The sequence below is a fragment of the Globicephala melas genome, chromosome 18 (genome assembly GCF_963455315.2).
Source record: "Globicephala melas chromosome 18, mGloMel1.2, whole genome shotgun sequence".
Classification (NCBI taxonomy): domain Eukaryota; kingdom Metazoa; phylum Chordata; class Mammalia; order Artiodactyla; family Delphinidae; genus Globicephala; species Globicephala melas.
Genome location: NC_083331.1, coordinates 45,057,720 through 45,074,237, shown reverse-complemented (window position 1 = coordinate 45,074,237; position 16,518 = coordinate 45,057,720). Strand labels below are relative to the sequence as shown.

The following is a 16,518-nucleotide window of genomic DNA, read 5'->3' as shown; positions in this document are numbered from 1 at the left end:
ATTACTCTACATAAAAATTGCTTCTCTTTTCTAACCAGCCTACCATTTTAGCTTCTCCCTGTAATACCTCCTTAAGGTGAAATAAACATCCACTTTCAGCAAATTGGCTCGTAATTTACTCACAAATATAGGTTTTGGGGAAAAATTAAAGTAGAATACTGGATCGTACTTACTTTCTCCTTTTGTAGAAGCTGTTTAATTTAATTCTGGTTGGTAAAACAAATTTTATACAATTTCAGTCTTTTAAAATATATCCACACTTGTGTTGTCCAACATGTAGGCCATCCAGTTGAATATGTCATACACAATTTTAAAAAATTATATCCTGCAGTCTTTGGGTGAATTGTTTTAAAATATCAGTTTTTACAGTTTATCAATTTGGTTAATAATGTTGTTCAGTCTTCTATATCCTTGCTGATTTTTGCCTAGTTTTGTCTAGGTGTTTTATAAACTATTTAGAGTGAGGAATATTGATGAATTTCCTATTTCTACTTTCAATTCTATCAGCTTTTGCTTCAAATATTTTGGGCTCAGTCGTTAGGTGTATAAACATCTATATGTTCTTCATGGGTTTATCCTTATGTCATTATGAATGTCACTCTTTTTCTATAGTAATATTTCTTGTCCTAAAGTCTATTTTATCCCATATTAATATAGCGACTCCAGCTCTACTATGGACGTTCTTGGCTATATATCACATATCTATCTCTATCTCTATCTCTATATGTAGCCATCCTTTTGACTTTCAACTTACTTATTTCTCTTATATAAGTATTAGTAATTACATTTCGAGAAAGGCACAACTTGTTGAATGGCAATGTGTTACCACAAAATATGTTACTTACACTCACGATTCCACATATGACCCTGAAATGTCTTCCTTCTTTTTATTTTCAACAAAATCAGACTATGTATGGCAGGTGCTGCATTGCTTTTTTCATAAAGGAACTTGGCAGAAACTGAGTCATGGGCTCTCCTCCCAACAAGAAGAATTATGTGTCAGACCCAAGGACAACCATGACATTGAAGTAGACGATGAATTAGGGCCAGATCACTTAAGTGATGTGCTGTGTTTAGAAGGATGATAGTTGATCTAAAATTCAAAAGCAAAGTACGATACTACAACGGGTTTATCAGAAATAGCAGACAGAAAACAGAAAGAGGAGGGGAATAAACTCACGATTCAGACTATTTTCATTAAATATCATGTTCTTCCTGCTGAATTTCCTAGTGCTAAGTATGTTTGGACAGATCCTCCTGTAGGGAGAACTCAGTGTTCTGAAATGCTGCATAATTTAATACATTTATTTTAATTTATAAAATAAATTTAGACTGACTCATCCAAACTTCATATTTAAGAACTTAAGGATTGTATCTACTAAATGTAGAAAGTCTCTTCTCTCCACAATTCTGTTACGTAGAGAAGGAAACCATGGTTATGAATCATGTGACCAACTGAGATGGCTTGGAACTCTATATTACCATATTTAAGTTCTTATTATGGACACTAAATAGATTTTAGAGAAGAAGTTTAAAAAGAAAGAAAGGAGTTGTAAAGTGTTCACTCTAACCCCCTGATAATAGGGCGATGGCTGGGACTGAAAGAAAAGAAAAATACAAGAGCATACACACTGGGATGCAGATTATTCTAATTGCTTCAGTAGCAAGCATATACAAAAGGATGCTAATTCTGATCTTCCTCCTTATACCTCCCTGTTCCAAGTTGGAAAATATACTAAGAAAGATATTTGAATTCTAGCCAGTAAGTAATGAGAACAAAGTAGGAAATGATATTCAAACATTTGGTTGTCTTAGAGGAGATGGAGTCTCTATTATTCCTATGAATTCTTCTCAAGTCAGAAGACTTCAAACCTTCTTTCCTGTGCATGCTGTGATTTTCTAGATACATCAATATGAGGCTCATTACTTTATAGGCACAATAGATAAAGACATAGGGTAGTTAAAGTTTTTAATTTGAAAAATAAACTAACATTATATCACATAATTTATGGGAAATATGCAATGTATTTTATTGACTGCATGTAGACTTGGAAATACGATTTATATGAATTTGCCATTTCAGCATGATGAATTGATTGTCACATTGAGGATTATGAAATTAGCTGGAAGAACAGATGATTAACCACCACAGACTTTTGGCTAGTGAAGTTTTACCTTCTGATTTTTGCACATTAATAAAACATACTTCAGCATATGGGACTATTTTGGCAATAGAGCCACTATCAATTTAATCATCTCAAACAAGAAACCAATGTGTAAGTTGCAAATGTTGCAGACACAAAAACCAGTTACTAAGAACAATTGAGTATTATTCTTCTAGTCATATTAATTACAGCTGAAACAAACCTTGACGAGCTAAGAAAACATAGCACAACTTTACTATTTAGTAGGGGAAAAAAAAAGAATCAATATAACCATTAATTGCATAAATAGCAATAAATACTTTGGCTGCTGTCCAGGAAATGTACAAACTGAGAGAATTTTTCGTACTGCTGGTTTCATTACACAGATCATAGTCACAGTAAAGCGGGCAGTGGACTGCTGTTCAATAAATTAAATTTAATGTTATTCAATTATGATCATCGCGCTCAGATATAATACTAATAGGAATGTCAACCACGATTACATTTTCAGATTTATGTAAAATGATTCAAATGCTATTTGCTATCCCTCAGATACAAGGTTCATCCGGTTGTTTATGCAGTTGGTCGATATTGATCGTGCACAGCAAGTAGCGTAGCAGAGGCCCAATGGCAGGGATATATAGCATCCCTTGTGCCAGCCGCCAGGGTGCCATGCCAAGCACCAGGGGCAGCATGCCAAGTCATCAAGTGGATAGCGCACCTCTGCAAAGCTGCCTTGTTGTTTTCTTACAATATTTTTTTTTGAATTGTTCACATGTGCCATGAATAATTCTTGCCAACATTACCCAGCATGAAACAGAAATGAAGGCACAGAAATGTCTTTCTTAGAGAATTCTTTTCAGAGCTAAATGAATCTAGTGAAGATATCCGTGTAGCATCATTATATGTTGTTATGTATGGCTGGGGCTGTGTCATTTAGCAAAGTATCACTCAGTAGGCTGAGCAGCTGGTGTATATGATTTTGTATACCACCTGCAAAAAAGGATGCCCAACCATGCAATCAACCACCTGGCCAAGAGAGGAGGGTAGCTAAACACTACTTTGTTGTTGCGCCCACATTTTCAGAAAGTTTGAGAACATAAACAGACATAGGCAGAATGAATATTGTACAAGATAAGGTTTGTTAAAGCTTTTCTGTTCCATAAAGCATATAGTGCCTGCTGTTCAGAGTACTGTTGAACAGATTTGCTTTATTTCTAATGAAGGTGTCTGGGCATTTTCCTGGCACAAATGGAGTAGAATTATGTACTTAAAACAATATTTTAGAACAACAACACAATATATCGCCACTTCAATTGCACTGCAACAGATTGGAAAAAATGAAAATAGATATAAACTGAAACTCAGTAATGACTTAGCGTCATTACTATGGGTGAATCATTCATTTAGGAGAATCTTGCCTAGCCTCAAACAACCCGTATGTCTAGCAACTTCCACTGGATGCCTTTCTGCCTAAAACATGTGTTTATTATAATCATCTCCATGCCATTACTCATGAGGAAAATACAGGTGGCCTCTTTACTTATTTGGCCGTAAGTGAATATGAGAGTAATTTGATTGTAAACTAATCTTTCTCTCACCAGGTTTTTGATGTCAGCAATGTCAATCTCATTATCTCACCTTTTCACTGGCTCAGCACTAGATCTCTTTCTGTGGCCATACACCTTTTAAAACTCCAGTCCCTCATTGTTTGACAGATTTCTGGAGGAAGAACTAATAACTAGATGAAGGTATTCAACATGAAACAAAGGAAGTTGCTGCTTACAGACCTAGGTCTCTGGCTCTCATCATCTCTGTGGCTATGAGTTTAATCTCATTAGACTCTCCCTTTGTCTCTTTTTAATATAGAAGGACTGATTTGGGACTTGTTGACTCGATCCCAACTCCTTAAGTAAAAAATTCTAGACTTTTGAACACTTATAGAAGTTCTGCTGGGTAATATTAGTTTTTGACTGAGATATCTCTTCATTTTGAGACAGCTTGGTTATCCCCTATCTCAGTTTTTTCCCCAATCTTTCACTTGAAGAGAAGACTCTCACATGAGAGCTTTTAAAATTATTGTTGCAAATTTAAAAATAGGAATTTATTTTATTAAATTAAATAATTTATTTAAAAATAAAAATAAAATTGTGTGAATATATGGAGGTTTTTGCCAATCACTACAAATTGCACCTGTTTTTCCCTTCTCTTTCCTCTTGGAAAAAGAAAGCAAAGGGGAAGAAAAAATAGAGCTTTTAAAACCTATTAAAAATGCACTGTGATTTATTGTACTATTCACTACAAGTCAAGATGTTCTTGGAACAAAAGAAATGCTTTCTATATACTGAATCATCAAAGAAAAAAGGGCAATGTGATTTCCATATTTCACCAACATCATACTGCTCATGAACAAGATAAATTTAAAGTTCCAAGAAAAGGAAGAGTTTATTTGTGTCTTAGCTAGGCTGGTACACAGATTTATATTAAAATTAAAATTTTTCATTATACAAATCAATAATAATGTTATTTTGGTACAAGAATTATTGAATTTATTTAACTTGGATAGAAGTAATTTTTAAAATTTTTTGCTTCAAAATCAAAACAATTCTTGCAATAATGATAAATTAGTTTCATTAAAATTGTTTTAAATATGAATGGAAAATAATATTTTGGTATTTGATTCTTTTATGAAACTTTTAAGTATATTTGGAAAGTCTTGGGGGATATGATTCTACTTTCTATAAGTTTTATTATATTTAAACAAATCGAATATTTCTGATGAAAACTTACCATTGGAATTGAGATATGCTGTAAGTGGAAAATCATGCTGGATTTTGAAGAGGTAGTAAAAACAATGTAAAATATATGTTTAATATTTTATATTGATTCTATTTGGAAATGAGAGTATTTTGTACACATTGGATAGATAAAACATAATACTAAAGTTCATTTCCCTATTGTTTTTTACTTTTTATGTGGCTACTAGAAAAGTCAAATTACATATATAGAGTTCACATTACATTTCTATTGGACAGCATAGAGGTCTGACATATATTTTCACATCAATAAATTCAACCAATCCAAATCTATGTGTTTTCTTTTATGGTCTTGTATTCTATCAATGACTCACACAATATTGTGAAATTTTTTGCCAATGTATATTAGCATAATCTTGCATTTCTCATTATGTGTAAATGTCGGGTCCCCTGGGACATGGCACGCTGACATCTGACTCTGGTGAAGGCCCTACAGAGGCGCTGACAGGTGGGGTGGGGTGTTGAAGGCAAGCTGAATCAGATAAATCCTTTAAACTATCAATATTCTCAATATCAGCCTTTAATTCTTTTCCAGTGTGTGCTCCAATTAGTATTTAAGATAACAGAAGGCTCTCTGAATATGCTGTAATTTCTCAACCCAGAGCATCTGGCTCTGATTGTCTTTTAGGGCAGTCATAGAAACTTCCTTCTTTCTACTATGCCTTTAGTCAAGAACTTAAGATTTAAAGCCTATCCTGTTATAGCAACTTTAAACTTTCCAGTGGATGAAACAGTCATTCACTCTCATGGTCTTACTACAGTCTTCATTCTCAGCACGGTGGTGTGGCAGCATGCATTTGGTCTGCCAAAGGGGAATCAAGAGGGAAAATTTAGGCAACTTATTTACAGCTTTCATGTACAAACTACTGGTACTCTACCTGGAAGTAAATGAATATGCTGTTTTCAAGACCAACTAGGCACCAAGCCCAAATTCCAATCACTAGAGTGGTGTTACCAGTTACTATATTATGTGAGTTTCAGTGACAGAATCTACTCTAGATAGTTTAAAAAGAAAGAAATTTAACAGAGGGAATTAATTAGGTGTTTAAAATTGTTGGGTGATATAGTATAGAATCTGGGAACGACTGCCAGAACAATGTCTCCGAATTGACTTCCCAAAGGAGCTCCAAGCTCTATCACTTCTGAAATCTGGGGAATCAAGAAGCTATCATCACAACTTCAGACTTCTGGATTACATTGTCACTGTTGGGACCTCAGCTATAAAAGAAATATCTGCCTGAGGTTTTGTGAGCCACCTGCAGTGTTTGTTTATACCACTTTCCAACAAGAAACTTAGAACCAGACGAGTCAATCTGTGAGCAGAGGCTGCAGAAATTTTGCCGCAAAAGGCTAATAAAAAGAACATTATTATAAAGCAAGTCTGTACATAGCAAGAACATTTATTACAATTCTAAACTTTTATGACCTAGTGATGTATCCTTAAAACACATAGCTCAAAAAGAGATATAATCACAAGGAAAAACAGACAAATGTACCATCATAATAGATAATTTTAATGTACCTCTCTTCAGCAGTTGATAGGTCAAGCAGACAAAAAAATCTGTAAGAACAATGTAATTAACAAGCTTGATTGGACATATATAATTCTGAAAAGTAATAAATAAGAAGGATAGTTTAAATTAATATAAGATATATGTAAGAGAGAGACAGTATCTCTAACTTCCAACATTGTTTGCTATACAAAAATTCTTTGAAAGATTATCCTGGAATAAAGGGCAGTTAGTGCCTTGCTTACAGGAAGTAAAGAAATTCAAAAGACTCCTAGAGAATTTTCTCTCAACAATGACCCCGCTGAAAGATGGCAGTTTCAGATTGTTTTAAAGTCATAGCATCAAATGTAATGTATATGTTGCCTCTGAGATCCTAAAAGATTTACCACAAGTATTTTGACTTTTTCTTTCTCCTTAGGAGCATACAAGTGCACCAACTTGTCTTTCACCTTTGAGGGGATAACGATATTGCAGTAGTGTTTAGAATTCTCTCTTTACCTTCACTCTTGCCAAAATTCCCAGGCTCGTTGACTTTGGGCTTGGCCACGTAACTTGTTTTGTCCAGTGGAAGGTAAGCTCACTTTAAATATGCTTGTATGGACTTGCCTGGTTTTGCCTCGCCCTCTAGCTATCCTGCTCTGCACCTTGAAAAATTAAAACATCATAAATAGTGATTGCTTCTTCAGCTTTAGTCCTGAAATGAAAGCTATGAAGAGCTGACCTGAGCCTGATCTACAGCCTGAAACAGAGATATTACACCCACCCCACAGGGTGCAAGAAAGAAATGTGTGTGTAGAAGACCACTGAGATTTTAGAACTCTTTTTACGCAGAATATGTTGTTATGCCCCAGACCACTGGACATCCAAAATATTTATTTAGGTACAGATTCCTGAGTTTTCATGGGAATTATCTCCTATGTTGCTCCAAATAAAGAATTTTTCAGAATTTTTGCTCCCAAACTGGGTATGACTTTCAGTGCTCAAATCTAGTTCCTTACTTGGAATCTGTGTGACATTTCTCTTCACCTCAGTCATACGCATATGAGAACTAAAACCTGTGCCTGTGAATTGTAGCTCCCTAAGCAGGGAAACTAAATTGCAACCTTAAGATCTCCTAATTAAAAGGGAGAATTCACTAACAATATCTGTTAAAATGAAGCTTTTAAAATTGCTAAGCCAGTTCCTGGGTGATTGCTTCAAGTTCTAAAATGAAAATCTTCTAATCTTCCAATTCAAAGTAGAAACATTTTATTTCCAAACTGTTTTCATATGCCCCTTTATATTTAAAAGTATTACTACAAGAATACTATAAAATAATCAAGAAGAGAATATTAGTAGCTCCATTTTACATATAAAGAACAATGAGGAATCAAATTATAAACTGATAAGAAAAGTAACATGCTAAAGTTTGTTCCAACGTGAGCATGGGAAATGTTCCTTAGATATCGGGAAATTTTCTTTTTTTAGAAAACCACTCTGTCAATAGAGAAAACTCTAATTTTCAAATAACGTTTTGAGAAAAATTACTCTGAATGAAACTTATTTATGGTTACATAAAAGACTTCAATTTTCTGAAATAAGCTCATTGTAACGTATTTTTTGTGATAGGCTGGAGTTTACAAATATTTATATATATTAAGATATATATATGTATACATATATATATCTTGAGAATTTGCAAAAGGTTAATAAATATTCATTATGTATGACCTAAAGAGCTCAGATAAAATAAGGATAATTGACTTGTAAATAACTAATGTCAGTAAGGACCCACCTGCTATTACTTGATCATACCGTATTCTACAACAAAACAGCCATGTAAGGGTCATTACTGATAAGAGTGTCAAATTGGCCGATTTAATGCTACTCAGGGCTTACTTTATCTATATAACTGTCTCAGATAAGAATTGCAAGCTAATAATAATTACATTAGTGTCAGAACTGTAGGGACACCTATGGTTTATTTAGTAGGGAAAGATAGTTTTAATGTTCTAAATTGAATTTTACTGTCTATTTTGAGATAGTTAAAATAGCATATGTAAAATATTCAACCACCCATTAATGGTTGATATCTGAGAAATACAAAAGTGCTTGAAATATTTTAATGTGTACTGCTACCTCAGCCCAACTGCTTGTCAAAGGGTATGTGATGGTGTAAATATATTATTGATACATCTAAATAAAGTTACTATATTTTCATGAAGTAAAATTTAAATGTCTCATTTTTTTTAAAGTTACAAATCATTTATACTTCTGTGGATTTAAAACATTCACTCCTTTTACTAGCATGTTGCATTCTCCAAATTCATTTGTCTAAGGGAAAAAGCTTTACAGAAGTAAATTTGTAATAATAAGCATCAAAATAATGTGTTTTATGTATAATTATCATTTTCAGATAATACGCACGCACACTCAAAATCTGTGTTTGACACTGAGCCATCAGAATCAATTATGGAACAGTAAAAAAATACAGAAAACTGAGTACAACCTCAAAGCTATTTTTAAAAATGGAGCCTTGCCATCTGTATATTTTTAAGTTCCTAATTTTTCAAAGGCAGTTAAGAGTCTCCAGTATATACATTACTCTAATGAACAAAGAAATAAGCACCTTAAAAATATCTGGGGCTTCCCTGGTGGTGCAGTGGTTAAGAATCCGCCTGCCAACACAGGGGACACGAGTTCATGCCCTGGTCTGGGAAGATCCCACGTGCCACGGAGCAACAAAGTCCGTGCGCCACAACTACTGAGCCTGTGCTCTAGAGCTGGCAAGCCATGACTACTGAAGCCCACATGCCACAACTACTGAAGCCTGCGTGCCTAGAGCCTGTGCTCGGCAACGAGAGAAGCCACAGCAATGAGAAACCCTCACACCGCAATGAAGAGTAGCCCCCGCTTGCCGCAACTAGAGAAAGCCCGCATGCAGCAACGAAGACCCAACGCCGCCAATAAATAAATAAATAAATAATAAATAAATAAATAAAATAAATCTAAAAAAAAATCTGTCATCACCACAACAATAGTAATTTTTTGGTTTTGAAACATGTCTTTAAAATGTTTTTAACATTTTGTTATAACAATTTGTTATTACATCTTCATTCATAGTAGAAACCTTTATAGAACAGCAGGAAATATATAAAAAGAGACTTCATATAAGCATGTGATCAATTGATCGTTAGCATGAATCTATGCTAACTAATCTAGCATAGCAGTGAGTAGGAATTGTAGAGCACATTTGGAGAAAGTTTCTCTTTTCTATATGGAATGAAAACTTTTGGAGTTGATGACCAAGGGAGACTTTGTTCCCATTGCTACATTAGATAATATGTCAATCGTTAGAAAGACTAAATGCAACGATGTCTAAAGCAACCCATTTTAGCTTTATATCTTTTGTTTGAAACTCAGCTTTTCAAATCTGTTAGAACAACTGGTCAAACTGACAGGGACATGCCTAGCCAGGAACCACCAAGTAACAGAGCAGCATATGGACACTGTGCTTTATAATTCACAAAGCATTTTACCACACATGATATCATTTCTTCCTCACACCAACCCAGATACATTGGTAGGTCAAATATTATATTCTGCAAGTTCAAAGGTAGAAGCAGAATGAGAGAATTTAAGTGATTCTCACATGGACACACAGTTTATGGTAGCAGATTCAGGATGTAGACAGAAGTTTTCAAATATTAATTACAGACTTCTTTCTGTTACATGTACTCTTGTGAGAAGGTTGAAAACATATATTTCATCAAGATATAATGTATATCACAATTTTGTTAAATGTCAAATATGTGAAAATTCTTCTAGATGAATTCATACTGGCTATGAACTTATTTTGCGTTTAGATCAATCAACATCCTGAAATATCTATTCCACAGGGCATGATGGGGTCAAATGAGTATACAATGGGCTTCCTACTTTGATGGTAATTATGTTAGTGGTATGATAAACCATATAGGGAGTAGGATAACTTGCAGCCTTTTAACAAACAAATATTGGAAATAGTTCTAAAAGCAAAAAATGAACATGGTAAAAGATAAAGACCTAGGTGTTTCTCTGTAAGTGTGTATATATTTTTTCTCACTTACATGGTGCCTGATATGCCAAGTTCCAACTGAATCCCCAAAATGCAATAAAACAGTGAACATTACTATTCATTACTACTCCTCCATTCAAGAAGCTTAGAATCTAGTAATGGACACCAATATTAATCAAATAAGCATTTTCCATTCAAGTATTCGTTCATTCAGGTACTATTTAAAGAACCCTTATGAATGAGAAGTTATTCTCAGTGCTGCAGATAAGGTTGTGTAAATATAGGTGCCATTGCACAGATATGAAGTGATAGAACTGGGACACCATACATCCTGCAAATGGAACACACAACTCCATCTGCCTGAAAGCAGAGGTCTTGTGAACAATTAACCATGTCCCGAGCCTTCTTCATCTACCTAGAAAATGCCAACTGAAGCTAGAAATTTATTTGAAGTTTCTTATTTAGTTCAAAAATATATGCAATTTTGCATTATTTAATAATATATAAATATGTATTTATACCATATAGCAACAACTTATTACTAATATACTGTAATACGATGAAGACATTAGTTTTCACTTGGTCCCAGTGTTCTTTTTTTGGTTTTTTTTGTTTTTTTTTCGGTACGCGGGCCTCTCAGTGTTGTGGCCTCTCCCATTGTGGAGCACAGGCTCTGGACGCGCAGGCTCAGCGGCCATGGCTCACGGGCCCAGCCGCTATGCGGCATGTGGGATCTTCCCAGACCGGGGCACGAACCCTTGTCCCCTGCATCGGCAGGCGGACTCTCAACCACTGAGCCACCAGGGAAGCCCGGCCCCAGTGTTTTAAGTAAAATTGATTATTGGAGCAGATGTTCTACTGAGACTTATTTGGGGAATAGTAAGCAATTATTTCAACTGCAGCATTATTTTAAAATATTTTAAAAATAAAACTAAAACTGGAGATATAGATAAGAAACTGTTCTGAAGACCCATGAATACAACAGCAAAGTAATATTGTATTTAGAGAGGACTTATTACGTTCTTGTTCACATTATTAGAGCTATTAATATCTACCTTGCAGAACAGTAATGAGATCATCTAGATAAATGTACCTTTCAGAGTATAGAACATATAATAGGAAATCAACAAATATTAAGATATATATTCTTTTTAAAATTTTATTTTATTATTTTTTAAAATTTATTTATTTATTTGTTTCTTTTATTTTTGGTTGTGTTGGGTCTTCGTAGCTGCACGCAGGCTTTCTCTAGTTGTGGTGAGCAGGGGCTACTCTTCGTTGTGGTGCACGGGCTTCTCATTGCAGTGGCTTCTCTTGTTGCAGAGCACGGGCTCTAGGCATGCAGTCTTCAGTAGTTGTGGCACGTGGGCTCAGTAGTTGTCACTTGCAGGCTCTAGAGCGCAGGCACAGTAGTTGTGGCACACAGGATTACTTGCTCCGCGGCATGTGGAATCTTCCCGGACCAGGGCTTGAACCCGTGTCCCCTGCATTGGCAGGCAGATTCTTAACCACTGCACTACCAGGGAAGCTCTTAATTTCTATCCTGGCTCTGTGAGTAAAAAGCTGTCCAATCATAGAAAAGTCAGTTCCTACCATGCTGATGGCTAAAAAAACACATATCTGTTTCTTTATTTGACCATGGTTTAGAGTAATAGTTTTTCCTAAAGCTGGAGTATGTAGTTGTAGAACCACGCTCAAATATGGGGTCATTTTCCTCAACAACACAGGGGCCTTTCATCCTTAAAACTTCTACAGTTAAACTTTCTTCATCCAAAATAATAGAACCATCTTCTGCCACTTTTACTTGAGGAACCAGCAATGACCCATCATCCATCTCCTCTTCTATTTCTTCATTATCTTCACCATCAGGAGTACTCTTACCTTCTTGCTCTCTTGTCTGGACTGGTGTCAATGATTTTTCAGTTTTCTTTTCTTGCTCCAGTAAAGAACTCATTGGATTGTTATCTGGCAGGTAATATATGAAGTCTCTCATAGTCATTTTGGAACGATCTGGTGGCCTCTGACTTTCATTTACAGCATATTTGTTTTTCCATTGCTTCTTCTCTTTCCTCAATTCTTCTTTTAACATTTCTCTCAGTTTCTGGGCTTTATATATTCGATATCTGTCTGAGCATGGCTGTTTCTCTTTTGTTAGAACAGGATGTGTCCGTGGAGCTTCTTGATTAACTGTAGACAAAGGATGAGGTTCTGAAGGAACACTGACACTAGGTTTAACCAGACTAAAAGTAGTTGATACTCGCTTTCTTCTCTGTGAAACGGTAGAGGAAGATTTACTGGATTCTTCAACATCCTTCCCACCATCTGTCTTTTCATCACTGCTCTTGGGAGCCTTTTCTCGGGGCTCCGCTTCCCCGCAATCCACCGGGGCACATCTGTGGATTCCGCTGGCTTCGTGACAGAGGCCGCTGCAGGCTTCGGCGGCCTGGGAGCCTCTCGTTCACGCTGTGGATTGAGGGCGGTGGAGCCCCTGGGGCCTGCTGCAGGCCTGACATTGGGCTTCACGCTAAGGCGTTCCCTGCGGAACATGGCGGAGCCAGGGGCCGGGGGAGGCGACTCCACGGCCGCTCTCAACCCCGAGCCCCGGCCGCTGCCGGGAGAGGGCTTTAGGAACTACGCCCTTCCCACAAAGACACACCAACAGCCCAGCGGGCAGTTACCGCAGTTTCACGCCTCCGCCGCCGCCTCCGATCTCCCGCCGCCGCCTCTCCTTCATGACCCTGCTACACTAATAGCTAAATTTCTCCCGGTACCTTGTTCAAGATATATATTCTTGACTGCTTTTACAGTAGTTCAGTTTAGAAGTGATGAGGGCCATATAACATACTTATTTTCTTTTTTTTTTATATGAAATTTTACTTTTAAGTCAACGTATGCAATAATTAAAACCTACAGAAAAATTTTTTTCATCACAATCTGTTGCTTTTTCAAATAATACTTTGAAAACATATTCCTTCAGTCAGTATAAAGTTCCTAAAATACAAAAGAAGTTAAATCTGTAAGAAAGCTTAGTAGACCAGATGCTGTGGTCAGAACTCTGTACATTTGGTGGCTATGCTTCGGTACATCACACACCATTCACCTCATCCTTGCCATCTTGCCCATGGTAACCTCCACTGCATCCACCACCACCTAAGCCAACAGGAATACTGTATCTTCCATTGTAAGTTGTTCATCATTCCCATTCTCCCCATAGATACATAATCTCCCTTTTTATACATTCCATCTCTGCCATAGCATCCCATTCCAGAATCTCCCATTCCAAAGCCACCTCAGGACTAGAATTCAAGAAGAATTCAATGTATTGATGTTGTATGTTACTCATATCTTTAGACATGGCGAGCTACTGCAACTTCATGTGTCATAAACTGTACATCTGCTTCTCTGGTTGCTCTGCCATCAGCTCCAATATCAGTATAAACTAGTATTGGATTTAGTGCTGGGAAGAAATTAGCAATGTCATCTTCAATTGAATGAAAATGTAATCTTCTCATATATACAATATGACCACCATGAAAATCTGAACTTACATTAGCAGCTCCACCATAGCCTGGAACTCCCATACCTCTTCCATCTCTCATTCTATCATCAAAGCCATCATGCCCATAACCAGAATTATTATAGCCACCATAGTCATCACAACCTCCATAACCAGGGTATTAGGGAAGAAAAAGCCAGGACAGATGCCAGAGATAAAACAAATATATTATTTTTGTCATCCATCTCCCACCCCCGGCGCAGTATGATAGCATTGATGAATATTTGATCTGGAACAAATCACCCCTTTCATCTCACTGGTAATTTTACATAGCCAGAAAAAGCTGCCGAAATGTTAAAATATGAAGTATGAAAATATGACAGATAGTAAGCAGGATAGTGTTAATGAGATATACAACCCTACAAAATTTTGATACAAATATAAAATGGTCTTTGACAGTTATTTTAAAAAATAAAATTGCAATTCTTAACTAAGAGAGAATATAGTTGGACTTTTGAAAGTGCAGCAATCAGGTTGCACAGGATTTGAACTCCTGTGCATCACATAACTCAATGTTGTAGAAACCTGGATTGAGTCTTGTCTTTTATTTTTTATAATATTTTATATTTTATACTACTGGGATCATCTAACTTACTCATATCTAGGCTCAAGCAGCGTTATTTCTTCAATATTTCTCCATCCTTCATATAAAAATATATATAGTATACACACACACACACACACACACACACACACACACACACACACATATATTTTACGGTACGCGGGCCTCTCACTGTTGTGGCCTCTCTCGTTGCGGAGCACAGGCTCCGGACGCGCAGGCTCAGCGGCCATGGCTTACGGGCCCAGCCGCTCCACGGCCTGTGGGATCCTCCTGGACCGGGGCATGAAGCCGTGTCCCCTGAATCGGCAGGCGGACTCTCAACCACTGCACCACCAGGGAAGCCCACACATATATATATATATATATATATATATATATATATATATATATATATATATATATATATATATATATATATATATTTATTGGTTTCCCTTCTAACATTTTTAGAACATTGGTATTTTTTTCTCTTCATTTGATTTTCTCTTACTATGTGGCTCCAGATTTTATCTTTAATCTCAAATTATCCTATTAGAGGAGAGAACAAAGAATTCAAATATCTTTCCTTTTTGCCAATTTAGATTTCCAAATGAACAATAGTTTACAAGAACTCAGGTACTGGAACTTAAGCAGAATCCATTAATTTCTCAAAGAAAGTTTCCTTCATATGAGAAAGCTCTTCCTCTTATCTCTAAAAATTGGTGTCCTCAATATTTTGGAGACCAACATAGAGCTGAAGGGTACAGAGCATTTTCTAAAATTGGGTTTCTGTGTGTGTGTGTGTGTGTGTGTGTGTGGTGTGTGTGTTGTGTTGTGTGTGCATACACGCATGTACTCATTTGTGCCTCTTTGGGGTGGTAAAATATTTTCTTTCTCCTTTACAAATAAAAATGTCTTATTCTAAAGAAGATAAATAAACTATCAAATGCAATGTGATGTTTTTGTTAAAATAATAAGCAACAGAAGCAGACAGAAATAAATATTTCTCATGGAGGTAAAATATATACAACTATGAAATCATAAATATACTGGGGAATTATAATATGAATTTGTAAATTGTATGCAAATAGCTTGAAACCAGATCTATAAAGACATAAATAAAGCAACAAGACTGAAAGGTTTATATGTTGGCTTGTTTATAGAGTAGCACAAACATTTTTCTTTTTTAATTGGCAATTAATTTTCGGCAGCCATCTAGGTACTTTCATGTCAAATTACTTTTCTTACACTAAACAAGATTAGGCATCCAAGCAGCAAAGCACTTACATGAAAAGTGAGAAACTGACTGTCAAGTAGATATTTCCCACCTATAACCAATTAAAATGTTTCTTTTTTGATGAATGACTGTGGTAATTTCACATTTTGTATTTTACCTAAGTATGTACCTGTGTAACATCTCAGTTCACAAGGGTTAAAAAAGATGTGTGTTGATATTTCTGCTATTTCTTTCACACAATTTACCTTTAGAATGAAACGAAGGAGCATTTTAAAAAAACACAAAGCTTTCTTATGCTACTGTACACAAAAATACATCAACAGTACATGTATATGTATGTTTAACTGTATATATATATATATGTAAGTGTGAGTAAGTATATATACATATACTTGTTTTTAAGCAATGATTAAACTTCCAGAAATATTTCCATCAAATGATTTTTAGCCTCTCAGTTTCTTGTAGATTATCATTTTACATTGAAATGTAAAGATGCCTGTATTTAAAAATTAGAACCCTGACACATAAGGTAAAAAAGTAATGTATTATTGATAATCTTCGAGTAAATGACATAAAAAGGAAAATATTGATTTTTTGGAAGATGTCTCATTTCTCTTACTTCACGGAAGACTGATGCAGGTTCATGAGCCTGTCAATATTATTTGAATTAATGC

At 35.7% G+C, this 16,518-nt stretch overlaps 1 protein-coding gene and 1 pseudogene across 1 annotated transcript in view; both read right to left on the bottom strand.

Moving 5' to 3' along the window:
* LOC115843031 (transcription factor TFIIIB component B'' homolog) overlaps positions 1–13,054 on the bottom strand; it is a 79,696-nt gene extending 66,642 nt beyond the window's left edge. Inside the window, 3 exon segments of the mRNA XM_070044073.1 lie at positions 12,028–12,121; positions 12,123–12,895; positions 12,898–13,054. Coding sequence (XP_069900174.1) covers positions 12,028–12,121; positions 12,123–12,895; positions 12,898–13,054 — 1,024 coding nt within the window.
* Positions 13,055–13,592: 538 nt separating this feature from the next.
* On the bottom strand, positions 13,593–14,172 carry LOC115843036 (heterogeneous nuclear ribonucleoprotein H3 pseudogene; annotated as a pseudogene).
* Positions 14,173–16,518: the final 2,346 nt, after the last annotated feature.